Source organism: Copadichromis virginalis, linkage group LG1 (genome assembly GCF_057382275.1).
Source record: "Copadichromis virginalis isolate Kocher_CV1m ecotype Utaka linkage group LG1, C_Virginalis_male_GT1.1, whole genome shotgun sequence".
Classification (NCBI taxonomy): Eukaryota; Metazoa; Chordata; class Actinopteri; order Cichliformes; family Cichlidae; genus Copadichromis; species Copadichromis virginalis.
Window position 1 is genome coordinate 21,127,642 of NC_140618.1, and position 14,960 is coordinate 21,142,601.

Here is a 14,960-nt window from a genome sequence, read left to right on the forward strand (position 1 = left end):
CAGTCAAGGATACAGTAGGCAGCAGAAATAATGAAGGCCCTGTGCTTGTTAGCCACTACGTGCTTTATGCAGTCTCGATGTCATCATGGCCCGCTGCACTGACTGTGAAGTTTCCAAAACTGTTCTTGCACTTGAGTAACAGTCTGACTTTTCAGGTATGATGTAAACATCAGAAGAGAGCTAAGAAGGAAATTCCCTTTTCTTTGTAAAACAGAGTCAGCAATGTGCTCAAAATGTTCCTCAGAGATTCTTGACATGATAGCATCAAACAGTTGCTGGATGGGTGGAACAATGCTCAGTTGGTACCGAGGGGCTCAAAGTGTACCAAGAAAGCATCCACCACGCCGTGAAACCACCAGCAGTCATAACTACTGATACAAAGCAGGATGGATCCATAATTTCTTGTTGCTCAGAACAAATTCTGACTCTGCCATCATCATGTCGCATCAGAAATTGAGATTCATCACCCGAAACAACGTTAATCTAGTCTGTATGAAATGGCCTGTATGGCCTGTGTTTTTGTATAGTGCTTTCCTAGTCCCTAAGGACCCCAAAGCGCTTTACACAACATTCAGTCATCCACCCATTCACACACACATTCACACACTGGTGATGGCAAGCTACATTGTAGCCACAGCTGCCCTGGGGCGCACTGACAGAGGCGAGGCTGCCCAACACTGGCGCCACCGGGCCCTCTGACCACCACCAGTAGGCAAAGGGTGAAGTGTCTTGCCCTAGGGCATTGAGTCTCCCAGAGGTCTTCATTATATGAGGACACAACGACCGAGACTGTCGGAGCCGGGGCTCAAACCGGCAACCTTCCGATTACAAGACGAACTGCCAACTCTTGAGCCACGATCGCCCCTGGTGAACTGGTGTGGTCTTCTGCAGCAGACATGATTTTCTGCCTAATGAGTTTTTGTTAGAGTTATTGTTGGCTTCCTACCAGCTTAAAGCAGTGTGGCCATTCTCCTCGAATCTCTGGCATCAGCAAGGCATCTGCACTCAGAGAACTGCTGCTTTCTGTAATTTTCTCTAAAAATTAAAATTTCTCACACACGACCATCTCTAGGGTTCACCTAGAGATGGTCGTGTGTGAGAAATTTTAATGGATCAACAGTTTCTGAAATACTCAGTCCAGCGTATCTGGCTCCAACAACGATGCCATGTTCAAAGTTCCTCAAATTAACTTTCTTCCCCATTCTGATGCCCACTTTGAACTTCAGCAGATTGTGTCGACCATGTCTACATGCCTAAATACATTAAGCTGCTGGGTTGTCATTGGCTGATTATACTGGCCAGTTCTGGCAGCACAGTACAGCTTATTGAAACTCGTCCCTTTCTAAAGTATCCTTTAGACACTTTCAGTGCTCCATAGAGGGCCTGCTTGCTAGCATGAGCATCAGGTACAAGGCCCTAGAGTGTGTAACAGCAACATCTGTGCAGCCTGTGGTGCAGCTGTGTTTTCTTAAAGTCTTCTGGGGTATCTGTCTGTTTTGTGACTTAATTGAATATTTCAAGATAAACTTTTAAACAGCACAACAATAGCTTGGGTTGTTATTGTGAAAAAACTAACAGAACTTTCTTTTCTTTGTATTTGGAATACTTAAATCCAGGTGTGGCAGTGTGGAGGCAGCATCGAAGTCCTGCCTTGTGCTCGCATCGCCCACATAGAGCGTGCTCATAAACCCTACACTGAGGACCTGACATCGCACGTACGTCGAAACGCCCTCAGAGTTGCAGAAGTTTGGATGGATGAGTTTAAAAGCCACGTCTACATGGCCTGGAATATTCCACTGGAGGTCAGTGACCATGTTAATGACAACAAGCACAAGTCACACATGGATTTGAGGGTGGGGAATGTCAGCTTACACCTTGTCAGTAGTGCAATGTGCAATGAAAAAAGTTAATCCCTTGGAAATTGTTGTGATTTTTTTTACACGATTGGACTGCTGATACTTTAGATGTGTGCAGACAAGGAAAATAAACAGCTCTTCTTTAGTGGCATTCATTCACTATTCAGAAAGAGTCTTCAAAGAATGATGGTTCCTTTCCAAAACCCTAAAAATAACATCAAAACAAGAACTTCATAATTTCTCACAGCATGATTGACTGTTTTCCTTTTGTGACATAATCCAAAGGGAGTATTTATAAAGTCAGATGTGCAAACCCACAAATAAGCGATCATATCAGAGAAAAGCACCATAAATTTCAGGATGATCAGGCTGAGTCGAGTCTTCAGCTACCTAATCTAAATGTTGAGGGTTGAGTGTCATCTGTTATCAGCTGCTCTCCTCCCATCACAGATGCTTAGTTGAACGAGGCCCCTGACACCTCCTGAAGGCTCAAATGAAATGATTTTCTTGTGACTTACAGACTGGCCTGAATTAAATACGTGCCACTGAATAAATAAATGCTTAATATGATTCAAGAAAATGGTTTAAATGAGGACATTAGCATTTAGAAAATCCATTGTAAAGGCTGACAATAATAATTTAAAAGATTAATTAAAGAAAGTAACTGGATTATAGTGTGACTTGGGAGTGAAATAATGAATAATACAGAAAGAACAAAATTAAATGCAAAGACAGGCGCTGTACGTCATTTATTCAATATGTTGGAGCAGAAATGCCGCTGATTTACTCTTTTCAGTCTTTTCATTTGAGGCATTTGAGGCTATACTCACATATACTTACGTAATATTTTCAGCGTGTTTTCACAGTTGTATTAGTGTCAAATTTCAAGGATTTCATAAAAAAAAAAGATTTTTATTTGATCTTGGATTTGGTCAATCAAAATAAATATGCACGCTGTGTCATCTTATGTTAAATGTAGCATCCCTCAAAGGCAAAGTCAAATGTTTGTTCACTGAATCTTTTTTCTTGTCCTGAATAATCTGTTTGAATATGTAAATCCATGTTATGAATAGATGAACATCTGCAGGCAATTCATTCAGTCAATAATGAGGCGTTTAACAGAGCCTGTACTCAAGAAGCATGAAATTTTGCCCCAGCTTTAGCCCCATGAATTAACCACACAGTGAAATCATCAGTGTTAATTTACCTCTGAGAGCCTCAAAATGAGCATAGTGCTCATCCGAAGTTTGCATCCATCTGAGTTCACTTTTGGGGGAATTATGTTAAAATGCTCTTCATAGACTACAGCTCTGCATTTAATACCATAATTCCCTCCACACTCACCACCAAGCTGGAGCATCTGGGACTCAGCTCATCTATGTGTCAGTGGATCTCCAACTTCCTAACTGGCAGACCACAGGCAGTAAGGATGGGCGGACATGTCTCAGCCTCCACCACTCTCACCACTGGAGCCCCCCAGGGGTGTGTTCTGAGCCCCCTGCTGTACTCTTTGTACACATATGACTGTGGCCACTACCAGCTCCACCACCATCATCAAGTTTGCTGACGACACCGTCGTGGTGGGCCTGATCTCTGATAACAACGAGACGGCCTACCTGAAGGAGATTAGGAATCTGGAGAACTGGTGCCAGAGGAACAACCTCCTTCTAAACGTCAGTAAGACAAAGGAGCTGATAGTGGACTTCAGCACTAAGCAGGAGAGGAACTACCAGACCCCCGTCATCAACGAGTGCCCAGTGGAGAGAGTGGACAGCTTCAAATACCTCGGAGTTCACATCACGCAGGACCTGTCATGGTCCTGTCACATCAACACCGTGGTGAAAAAGGCCCGACAGCGTCTCTACCACCTCAGACGCTTGAGAGACTTCCAACTGCCCTCCAAGGTGCTCAGGAACCTTTACTCGTGCACCATAGAGAGCATCCTGGCGGGAAACATCTTAACCTGGTTCGGGAACAGCACCATGCAGGACAGACGAGCTCTACAGAGGGTTGTGCGGTCAGCTGAGCGCACCATCCGCTCCGAGCTCCCTGACCTGCACTCAATCTACAGCAGGCAGTGCTGGACCAAGGCCAGGAAGATCGTGAAGGACCTCAGCCATCCCAACAACAGACTGTTCTCTCTGTTGAGGTCAGGAAAGCGATTCCGCTCCCTGAAGACCAACACAGAGAGACTGAGGAGGAGCTTCTTCCCGCAGGCGATACGGTCTCTCAATCACACCACCACACAGTACTGACCCACACATATGGTTCTTACACACACACTGGACTTTCTGGACTTTGGTTTTGCACAACACTGGTCACTATATTCTTCATTTCCGGTTAATACTTGTACAGCTGCTGTTATTGTGTATATATTTATTTATATTTAGATTTCTTCATACATTCTTATATAGTTCTATATTGTGTATTGTGTATTTTGTTGTACAGTTATTTTATTTTCAACTTTAATTTATATATTTATCTTTATCTTATTCTTCCCAGTTAAATTTACCCTTCATTCTAATTTGTGTTGTACAGTTATTTCATTTTTAACCTTAATTTATATTTTATTCCTTTCTAGTTAAATTTACCCTTTTTAATTTTTCATATTTATTTCCTATCTTATTCATAGCCTTTTCCTTTTTTGTTTTCTTTAGGTCACGAGCAGTTGTCCAAGCATTTCACTACATATCGTACTGTGTATGACTGTGTACGTGACAAATAAAATTTGAATTTGAATTTGATTTGATTTGAATTTGAATTTTGTGGATGTTTTTGAACCACGGAGAGCCACATCAGCAATATTTGCATCCTCTTCATCTTAATTGAGAGAGGCGTTGGTGGTGCTAGAGGCAATGCATAGGACAACATGCAGCAGATGGTAACTGTGAGTGGTGGAAGAAGTTTCCAAACCCTGGACTTAAGTAAACTAGAAGTGACACATAAAAAAAACAACTCAATCTTAAATCCAAGAAATTCACTTAAACAACTGAAATGAAAGCTGTACTTTTAAATATACACTTAATCTAATGTTATTTTTCACCACTAGTAATATAAGGCAAGCTCTGGGTATTGAAATTTGAGGTGGCAGCTGACTAGTAAAGATGGATTTTAAGTCAAAACAGAAAAAACATTAAAACTTTATAGGGGCTGTTCAAATGCACAACAAACGGCTGCACAATGCACCTCAATGACACATTATTTGAGTCATCTTTTTACAATCTACAGGTAATCAATTCTGTACTCTGCGTGAGCATCTCTGAGTTGTCCTGTGTGTTGCTGTTTCCTTAATGCAGGACTCAGGGATTGATATTGGCGATGTGTCTGAGAGGAAGGCTCTGAGGAAGAGGCTGCAGTGTAAAACTTTCCGCTGGTACCTGGTCAACATCTACCCAGATATGAGGATGTACAGTGAAACCATCGCATACGGAGTAGTAAGCTGCCAACTCTCTCTTCATCCTAAATTCAGTTCGGTGTCTGCAAATGCCAACGCAGGGCTAAACCGTGCCTGAGCAAATCATTTTAATCACTTGTGCTGGGATATGGATGGCTGCAGTCAGGAACACAAACAGTTCATATAGACCAGGTTGCTTCAGCAACTCTGACACTTGCCTACACTACACAGCTGAAGTATTTATTATTTTTTTGATTCTTATGATTTTTCTTATAAACTGCAGTAAGGTTAATTAAAAGATACCTGTAGCATAGTCTTCTAGAGAGCGTTTTCAGTCAGAAATGCCAGAAAACATAACACCCAATTGGCATGCTGGCAATGCTTCTATTTGCCCATTCCTAGGTGTTCTCAAACAGCTGCATTTCCACGGTCCTCCCACGCCACATCACTACGATCCACCCTAATCCACAGTGACACACAGGCCACACTATTATCACACTCATTTTTATCTTTTTTTCCCCCCCACATTAACTGACAGTAGATAGTGGATGGATACAGACAAGGGAATAGATGAGTCTCATTACATTAATTTCCCAGAATTAGTTGACCTAATTACCCCGTATTTGTGCCATGCATTCACGGGTTACTCAGTTGTGGTGTCATGTGGGTTCATTACGTGCAACAGATTGTCAACCTTGTCTAATGAAAACAACAAAATACAAAGGCAAGGCGGCAGTGTCAAACTAATTTTTCAGTATTATTTATGCTAAAGATAGGTGTTTATCTCTGTGTGTGTGTGTGTGTGTGTGTGTGTGTGTGTGTGTGTGTGTGTGTGTGTGTGTGTGTGTGTGTGTATACAATCAAATGTGATTTAAGTTGATTAGTTAACCCAGCCCAGCAGATTTAATTTGATTTGAGTCTCCCCAAGGTATACACTCTTCCACATGCATAACAAATACACTACTGAGAGATAAAGAAAGCTGATATTTCATGTGACATTGCCATGCCATATGCCATGCACTAACATAAGAAATTACACTTTACAGCTAGCTTATGAATTATAGCTAATGGTGTGTATTTGGATCTTTACCTATAAAGTTGCCAAGGAACTGCCAGTGCCTCTACTTTTACTTCTAGTAATGCAGCTAACTGAGTAGCCCCATTCATCATGCATAATTACCAGCCACATCCATTAAAAGTAACTCTCTCCTTAATGATCTGTGCACTTCTAAGTTTTTACTTTACTGGCCACAAAAATAGGCCCCATGGATCTGTTATTTTTATAGACTAGTATAGACCGTAAGTACACAAGATATTGCCTTTATTGTAATATGAACAATCTAAAAGATGATGGCCACAGTTTAGCCTTCATCACCAAATTGATTATTTATTCAAGCAATTGGAGGGGGGCAAAGTATACAGTTCAGTCAGATGACAGAACACATCATAAAATCCAGTTTGTATAACCTATTCCTACCCAAAGGTCTTTCTGAGCTTCCTACTCGAAAATGACATGGCCAAAATGAATGGAGTATTTCTCTGCAATTACAAACTCTCTGTAAACAATCTTGGTATCAAAATAAAGCTAATACACCTTTAAAAAGAGCCCATGAGGTTGCCATCCCCCTGGTGGAATGAGCTCTCACTCCCTGGGGCAAAGCAAGGCCCTTAGTGCTGTACGCCAGTGAGATAGCTTCTATAATCCAGTGCACGCACTGGACAAAGACAATGCATCCTCCTCTGCTCTTCAGCTGCAAAAGAAGGGGAGCAACTCAAGCTCCATTGAGTTATAAGATGCAGGCATGATCTTGGGAAAATATGCAGCATTCGGACGCAATATGACCTTGCAGCCGACAGCAGAGAACTGTGTGCGGAAGGGATGCACAGGGAGAGCATGAAGGTCACCCATTCGCTTTGCCGAAGCCAAAGCGAGAAACAATGCAGTCTTATATGAGAGAAATTATATATCCACAAACCCAATGGTTTCAAAAGGGGAGCCACAAAGGGGCTCCAGCACCAAAGACAAGTCACGCGAATCCCATTTAAAAAAACATATGGCGAGGGGATGTGCACCTGGTGCCACCCTGTAAAAAAAAAAAAAATATGACAAGCAGATAGCTGCTAAATAAACCTTAATTGTAGAAAATGAAAGGCCCTTATCCAGCAGCTCCTGCAGGAATGTCAAAACATCCACAATAGAGCACTAGAATGGGAGAGTGTGGCGGTCCTGGCACCATTGCTTGAAGCCTCTATTGGATGAGACCCTAACGCTCTGAATTGTCGCCACCACACTAGGTGGCAGGCCCCTATTAACCAAGTTTGACCTTTCAGCAGGTAAGCATATAGGCGCCACAGATCTGGACTCGGATGAACCACTTCTCCTCCTGTCTGGAAGAGGAGATCCCTGCGGAGAAGAAGCTGCCAAGGACTTGCTGCTAGCAGACTGATTATCTCTGCACACCACGACCTTGTGGGCCACCAAGGGGCCACTAGAATCAGAGAGACTGCCAACGCACTCTCTCTAGAACCAGAGGGGAAATGCATACAGGAGCATATCTGGCCATTGGTGCGCCAGCCCGTCCATGCCCAAGGGTGCATCGTGGTCGATTTTGGACAAGAACAGTGGGCAGTGAGCGATGAAACAAGGCCACTCTGTGCTGCAACAAACGTGCATGTCTGGAAAGCCAGTATATTTCCAGGAATGAAATCTGCTGACTTGGGATTGGCGAGCTCTTTTGAAAGTTCACAAAGAAACCGAGTGTCTGAATGTGTGACAGAACCAGTGACAGCTGTGTCGCCGCTTGCTGTCTGGAGCAAGCTACGAGCCCAGTTGTCTAGATAGGCTAAGATGCAGGTTCCTCTCTCTCTGAAGAGTCTGAGTGCTGCCTCCGCACATTTTGTAAAGATGCGAGGAGCAGGCAACAACCTGAACAGCAGACCCAGGTATTCATAGGCTATGCCCTCAAATGCAAACCTCAGGAACTGCCTGTGGTTCAGGTGTAAAGCCACTTGAAAATAGGCATCCGTTAGATCGATTGTTGCAAACCAATCACCTGGGCCGGCTTAATTCAAAAGCTGTCTGAGTGTTAGCATCTTGAACTTGTACGTTCATAGATACTTAAGGTCGAGGATGGGACAAAGCCCTCCCCCTTTTTTCGGAACAACAAAATAACATTTTCTGTCTCCGAAGCAGGGACCACTCATATTGCTTTTTTCTGCAATAGCGCATTTATTTCTTCCCTCAGTATCACTGCTGCCTCGTTGCCAACAGTAGTGTTGATGACTCTGCGGAAACGAGAATCATCAACGGAATTGCAACCTGTAACCCATAGCTGCGGTTCGCAACACCCACGGGGAGGTGGTGCAAGCATGCCATTGAGGGAGCCAGCTAGATGACCTGCAGCACTGCTGGTGTGACGTTGTCAATTGTAACATGGTAACATGTACATTAACACATTTTGTTGGAGGCACCTTTCCTGGGGCACAACAATGAAAAACAGCGGGAATACTTGATGTGGTCACCTGAACATTTAACACACCCGAACCAGGAGTTACAACCTGAGACATTTTGTGTGCCAGGGGTTTTTGCTTGGGAGACGGTGTTAGGAAAGTGCAGCGCCTTCTGGGGCTGACAACCTGAACAGAACTTAAGTGGTGCCTCTTGGGCGGCAACAGAGGGGGAAAAGCAGTGTCTCCACTTTCTCCACTCAATTCCACAGCTCAGAGGGTTAACCTATTGTGATGGAAATTTATGTATTGGTCCCACGTTTTAGTAATATCGCTTTTGGGTGATTTAATCCGTCTTCGGATTCGGATGAAGCCGGGGCCCCAGAGTTGGAGAGGAGAGTGTCATGCCTTGCAACAGCCGTCCATCCCAGGACTTTCTCCACAAACGTCACCCATCTTTCCAGGGTTGAGCACCAGAGCTGGTGACAAAATGTAGAGGCTTCCGGCTCTGTCAATGCTCTCCTAGCATGGACAATCCCCAGGCAGACAGGGCAGGCATCGTGCTGGTCTTTGTTGTGAAAACAGAAACCGCACCACTGAGGACAGGGGTGGACAAAAGATTTCTGCTTTACTTGCTTAGGTTTGGAGTCCATTCCAAAGCGCAAAGCAAAACGATGCACAAGAAAAGTCGAAGTTAGTGCTCCAACTGCGTCAAGTCGGCAGACAACGGAGCTAACTAGCAACAGCTAGCTAGCCCAAATCAGCAGAGGTATTCTCAGTGAGGTGAAGAGCGTAAAATCTGAGGGATGACTGTGATGACAGGGGGTATATGTGCAGGCGGGGCTGTGCGTATGTCATCACAGGTCATCCACCTTAAAGGCGTGAATAAAGGTTTCTTCAGCCATGACACGCGAGGATATGATATCCCACACTTATGTGTTGTACTGAGTGAATTGACTTAAAGGAAACTTGAAGTCATTGTGGGTTGCATACCTCTTGAGCATTGGGGCTCAAGAAGATATATCAGTTCAAAAATCATTAGACTAATCATAAGATCATAAGAGCTCATGGGTTGTTTGGGTTATTCCTACTGACTGTAGGAGAGAAAAGGACAGAGCATTGCTGTGCCGTATTTACTGTTTTTTATTTTTGTCTTTATATTAAAATCTCACTGACTTTCTGTTTACAACATCATTACACTTCTTATAATCAGATTCACTACAGAATGCTTACTTTTAATAATTTTATTACATCTGTTCATTTTACATACTATTTCAAGAGCAAGAGTTGAGGCTCAGGTGTGAAATTTATGGTTTTCAGGGTTTTTATCAATTTTTATCGTTATTTTTTGATCGTTTTTATCGTTAACTCAGTTTCCCTGTGTCTTTTCCCATCTATTATGAATACATCTTTTTTTTGGTACCGGTACAGATTTTATTTTGTTGTATTACCTTAAAGCCCGGTCTGTGAAAATATTGTAGGACTGTTACCGCGCCAGATCCGCGACCCCGAACCGTAGTAAGGAAACCTCTGGCAGTTACTTGAAGGTTCCGTGACTTGCTCGTAGCCGGCAACTAGCTTACTGTACAGGTCAACTCCGCTAGTAAAAAGATCAAAGGAGGCGTAGGAAAACTGCTTCACCGAACTTTATTTCTTCTCCAACGCACAAACACACCGTGTACAGTGGGCTGAAACAGTTTACTCACAGCGAGCATCGCCGACACAACTCTGGCTGCCAAGGGAGTTATTATATTCCTTTTACTAATTTTCTTTCCGTCTCTTCTGTTGTTAACCGTTACTTTTTCCCCTTCTCGTCTCTCTCTCCACACAACTACACCAGGGCAGTCCCGCTACACACATCCCAAATACATTTCCCATCAGGCTTCACCCTTAAAGGGCCATGCTTGTAATAGGACATAAACCGGTCCGTGGCACAAAAAAGGTTGGGGACCGCTGCTTTATTTGGTGTATGAAGCTGTGGGAATCACAAACTTTTTAACAATAAATAAAACTGCAAATTCTGCTGTTTATTAGGTGTAATGTTTATCACATTCACTATGTTAGCCTAGCTAATGTTAGCCTAATGTTCGCTAATCTGCCCTAGCACAAAGTCAAAAGTGCAATGAATGAAAATTTGTTTAGTTTTCACAGGTATTTGGTCATAAAAGAAAAGACTGGATAAACTGATGATCTGATGAATTACCTCTGGCTGGATAACCCAGTATCAGGCCAAAATGGGTAATATGCGCACAAGCCCACCATGTCCATTTCCATGCAGAAGTCACAATAAGTTGCAGAAGGCTGCAGTACCAGCAGAGGGAGACATTTTATTTTTAGCCAACATGAAAATAATCACAGGAAAGAATTTAAACAGACATTATTAACACATTAGCATCTAAATACATAGGGCTGTTCGATATAACGATATATATCGGTAGAGAAAGAAACCAGACTCATTGATCGCAATCCTCATTCAATGTTCTTAACGGCAGTAGAAGAAAAGGAAATCATTGATATTGTTGGGAAATTACAAACAAAAAACTCCACAGACTCTGATGACATAGATATGGAAATAGTCAAGAAAGTGATAGAGGGCATTTCCAAACCCTTAACACATATCTGCAATTTGTCCATACAAACTGGTACATTCCCGACACAAATGAAAATAGCTAAAGTAACACCATTGTTCAAAAATGGTGATAAACACCAATTCACAAATTATAGGCCTGTCTCTCTACTTTCTCAATTTTCAAAAATACTGGAAAAGGTTTTTATTAATAGACTTGACAAATTTATAGACAAACATAAAATAATAACGGATAGTCAGTATGGTTTCAGATCAAATAGATCAACATCATTGGCATTAATAGAATTGATTGAAAATATCACTAACAATATAGATAAAAGACAATGTATAGCTAGTATATTCATCGACCTAAAAAAAGCTTTTGATACAATTAATCATGAAATATTACTCGATAAATTGGAGTATTATGGCATTAGAGGAGTGGTGTTAGAGTGGGTAAAGAGTTATTTGAGAGACAGGAAACAATTTGTGAAAATTGGGGAACATCAATCAGAGTGTATGGACATTGTTTGTGGAGTTCCGCAGGGGTCAGTATTGGGACCAAAGCTGTTTATCCTCTATATCAACGATATATGTAGAACATCAGATATATTACAGTTTATTCTGTTTGCAGATGATACAAATATTTTTTGTGCTGGAGAGAACTTACAGCAGCTTTTGGAAATTGTCACACAAGAAATGATTAAACTGAAAACATGGTTTGATAGAAATAAGTTATCATTAAATTTGGAAAAAACGACATTTATGTTATTTGGAAATTATAAAAAAGATGCCGAAGCAAAGTTATTAGTAAATAATGTCGAATTAGAGCAAGTTTCGGATACAAAATTTCTGGGTGTGATAATAGATAACAAAATCTGCTGGAAACCTCATATAAAGTATGTACAAGCTAAACTGTCAAGAAGTGTCTCCATACTGAGTAAAGTTAAATATTTTTTGCCTTCCAAATCACTCCGGGTACTTTACTGTTCACTTATATTGCCATATTTGGAATACTGTGCGGAAATTTGGGGAAACACATATAAAACTTCACTTCAACCAATATGTAAAATTCAAAAAAAAGCAATCAGGATAATTAGTAAAGCTGGATATAGAGACCATACTAACGCCATGTTTTTGAAATTAAAAATATTGAAGTTTATGGATCTTATAAAATACAAAACGGCAAAAATTATGTAGATACAATATGTTACCAAGAAATATACAGAGGATGTTCTATGACAGAGAAGGAGACTATGAACTAAGGGGTAAATTGAATCTGAAGATTCTTAAAGCACGGTCAAATGTTAAAACCTTTTGCGTAACTATTTATGGAGTAAAACTGTGGAATAGCTTTACTGCAGAATTACAGCAATGCTCAGGAATTGGCAAGTTCATAAAGACACTTCGAAAATTACTCTTGGAAGGATATGATATTGAAAAAGACAATCACCCATTGTATGTATAAATATGTCAACTCGTATTTAAATTATAAATATCGTGCCAGCCTTGTTGATATAAGTTTTCTTGTGTATTGTGTGGAATATGTGATGAGGAGAATTAGGTAAATATGTGGGATTAATAAGATGTTGAGCAGGGGTAGGAGTTAATAAGTATGTGCATACTTCTTCCTACTCCTTTTCAGACCAAACAACTGTTATCTCATGTTAGACGAATGTGTTTTATTTTATTATATTTTTCTTGTTTGTCTGTACAAATACGTGTGTGTGTGTATATCTACACATATATTCATATTCGTAAATGAAAATACATGTAGACGAGTATATATTGGTTTTTTTGTTTGTTTTATTATGTCTGAAATAAATAAAGATACAAATACAAATACAAATACGATATAAAAACTTCTATCGTTTCCTAATACGCTATCGTTTGTTTCGTGGTGTCGTAAAATAAACTGTTTACAGCAATATTTTTTCATCATTTTGATGGTCATTGTAGTGGCTATATTAATTTCTTAAAGTTCTCTCTTTCTCTTATATTTAATATAACCACACGGACAAGTGCCTGTTTTTACATGTTGTTGTTAGCAACAATGATGGTAAAACCATCGCGTGGCTCCGCTGTCCGCTTGTTTGTTTTCTACTAAACCTTTCACAATAAAGCTCAAGATCCTGTTGAGACTTTTCAAATAAAACTGAATCACGTGAAAGAGTATGCAGAGAGTTTACGGATGAGAAGAAAAAAAAGAAAAAAGAAAAAGAACTGTTAGGTGCTAAAAAATAAACCTTAGACTCAAACTTTGAAAGAAAATGTATAGTTTCATGCATCGGTTAAAACACTCGAATCCAGATAAAGGACGCCCAGCTGGAAAAACTTCACGCAAGTCGAGTTGCCCGAGCGTCACAGAATTTACAGAAAATATTACATTTTTGTGATTTATATTGTTGTCAGGACGATAAACGTCTTATGATATGAGATTTTTGTCATATCGCACAGCCCTATAAATACATATTAGCCGCCTATCTTAATTGTTTGCAGTGATTAAGGACCCTGGAATGTATTTCATACCTTCCTTGCTCATTAGTGACTTCTTGGCTTTAAATATATTATCTCCGCCTGCTGTTATGGAAACTTCTGCATGCGTGTCCATTTCACACTTTGAAGAAGCAAAGCATAAAATGGAAACGGTGGCCCGGTGTTTCTGTTACACGCTTTGCAGTGATATCGGGTTGGGTTGTAGGCTATTTTTTTAATTGTTGTCATGTTGCGGCATTAATTAACAGAAACAAGATGTTGCTCAATCATAAAACACATCTGTAGTGTTTTAAACCTCTGAGCATGGGTTCATAGTCTTGACCAAAGTGGTAAGCTGATCATTTTTATTTCGACAGCCAAAAATGTCCTCACATTTTCAATTCACGTGTTTCAGGTCTATTTATTTCTCCCTCATCTTGTCCTCTACAGCTTTGTATCTAATTCCTGTTCCTATCCAGCTTTGTATTTGCTGTGCACACATTAGAGCAGTCCAATCAAATCTGAAGGATTTCATTTTTAAATCTCTCTTGTAACAATACTCCACCCACATATTTTCTGAAACATGTTTCATGCATCATCTTTCAAAAGCTAAAGGTCCTGATGGTTCAACGTGACTGTTTTCCCATAGGTGTCGCTTACTGTTACATATTTATTGTTTTTATAGCTTTAGAATAGTTTAGACCTGTACTGTTGATGTGGCCATGTGCTGCCTGTGGATCTACTGATTATCAGATACGAGTAGACATCCCCGGAGCAACTGTGTTCTTCTGATCTCACATCTTTGCCTAATTCACTCCTTGCTCAAACCACTATCCCTGAGCTCCCTGCGGTGCACTTTGTATCTTGCAATCTTGCCAACCTTTGTCATGACGCACATGAATAACCCTCTGGGCCTCAAAATCTGAGTCATGTTCATGAAGCGTAACAGTTCTGATTTACATTTTTATAGAGTAAAAATTAGTTTAAGAGGATTCAGAACATGATTCATGTTTAGATCTTTCGACCCACTCACGTCCATTTTCCTCTGTATTTCCTGTAATTATGCTTTAAACCTCATATTCTGTGAGTTACAGTGAAGATGTATGATTGATGTTGGTATTAGATGGTTTCTGTGGGATGTAAACCTCTCTGGCCTCTTAATTAGTTACATCTTGCTTGTACTGGGTTGGATCACCTTTTGCCTTCAGAACTGCATTAATTA

General features: G+C 40.8%; 1 protein-coding gene across 1 annotated transcript in view; it reads left to right on the top strand.

Annotated features, from left to right (window-relative positions):
- The window catches only part of galnt18b (UDP-N-acetyl-alpha-D-galactosamine:polypeptide N-acetylgalactosaminyltransferase 18b), a 107,499-nt gene that overhangs the window by 81,038 nt on the left and 11,501 nt on the right, over nucleotides 1–14,960 (top strand). Inside the window, exons 7-8 of the mRNA XM_085454206.1 lie at nucleotides 1,617–1,802; nucleotides 5,153–5,290. Coding sequence (XP_085310332.1) covers nucleotides 1,617–1,802; nucleotides 5,153–5,290 — 324 coding nt within the window. The remainder of the gene's footprint in view (nucleotides 1–1,616; nucleotides 1,803–5,152; nucleotides 5,291–14,960) is intronic.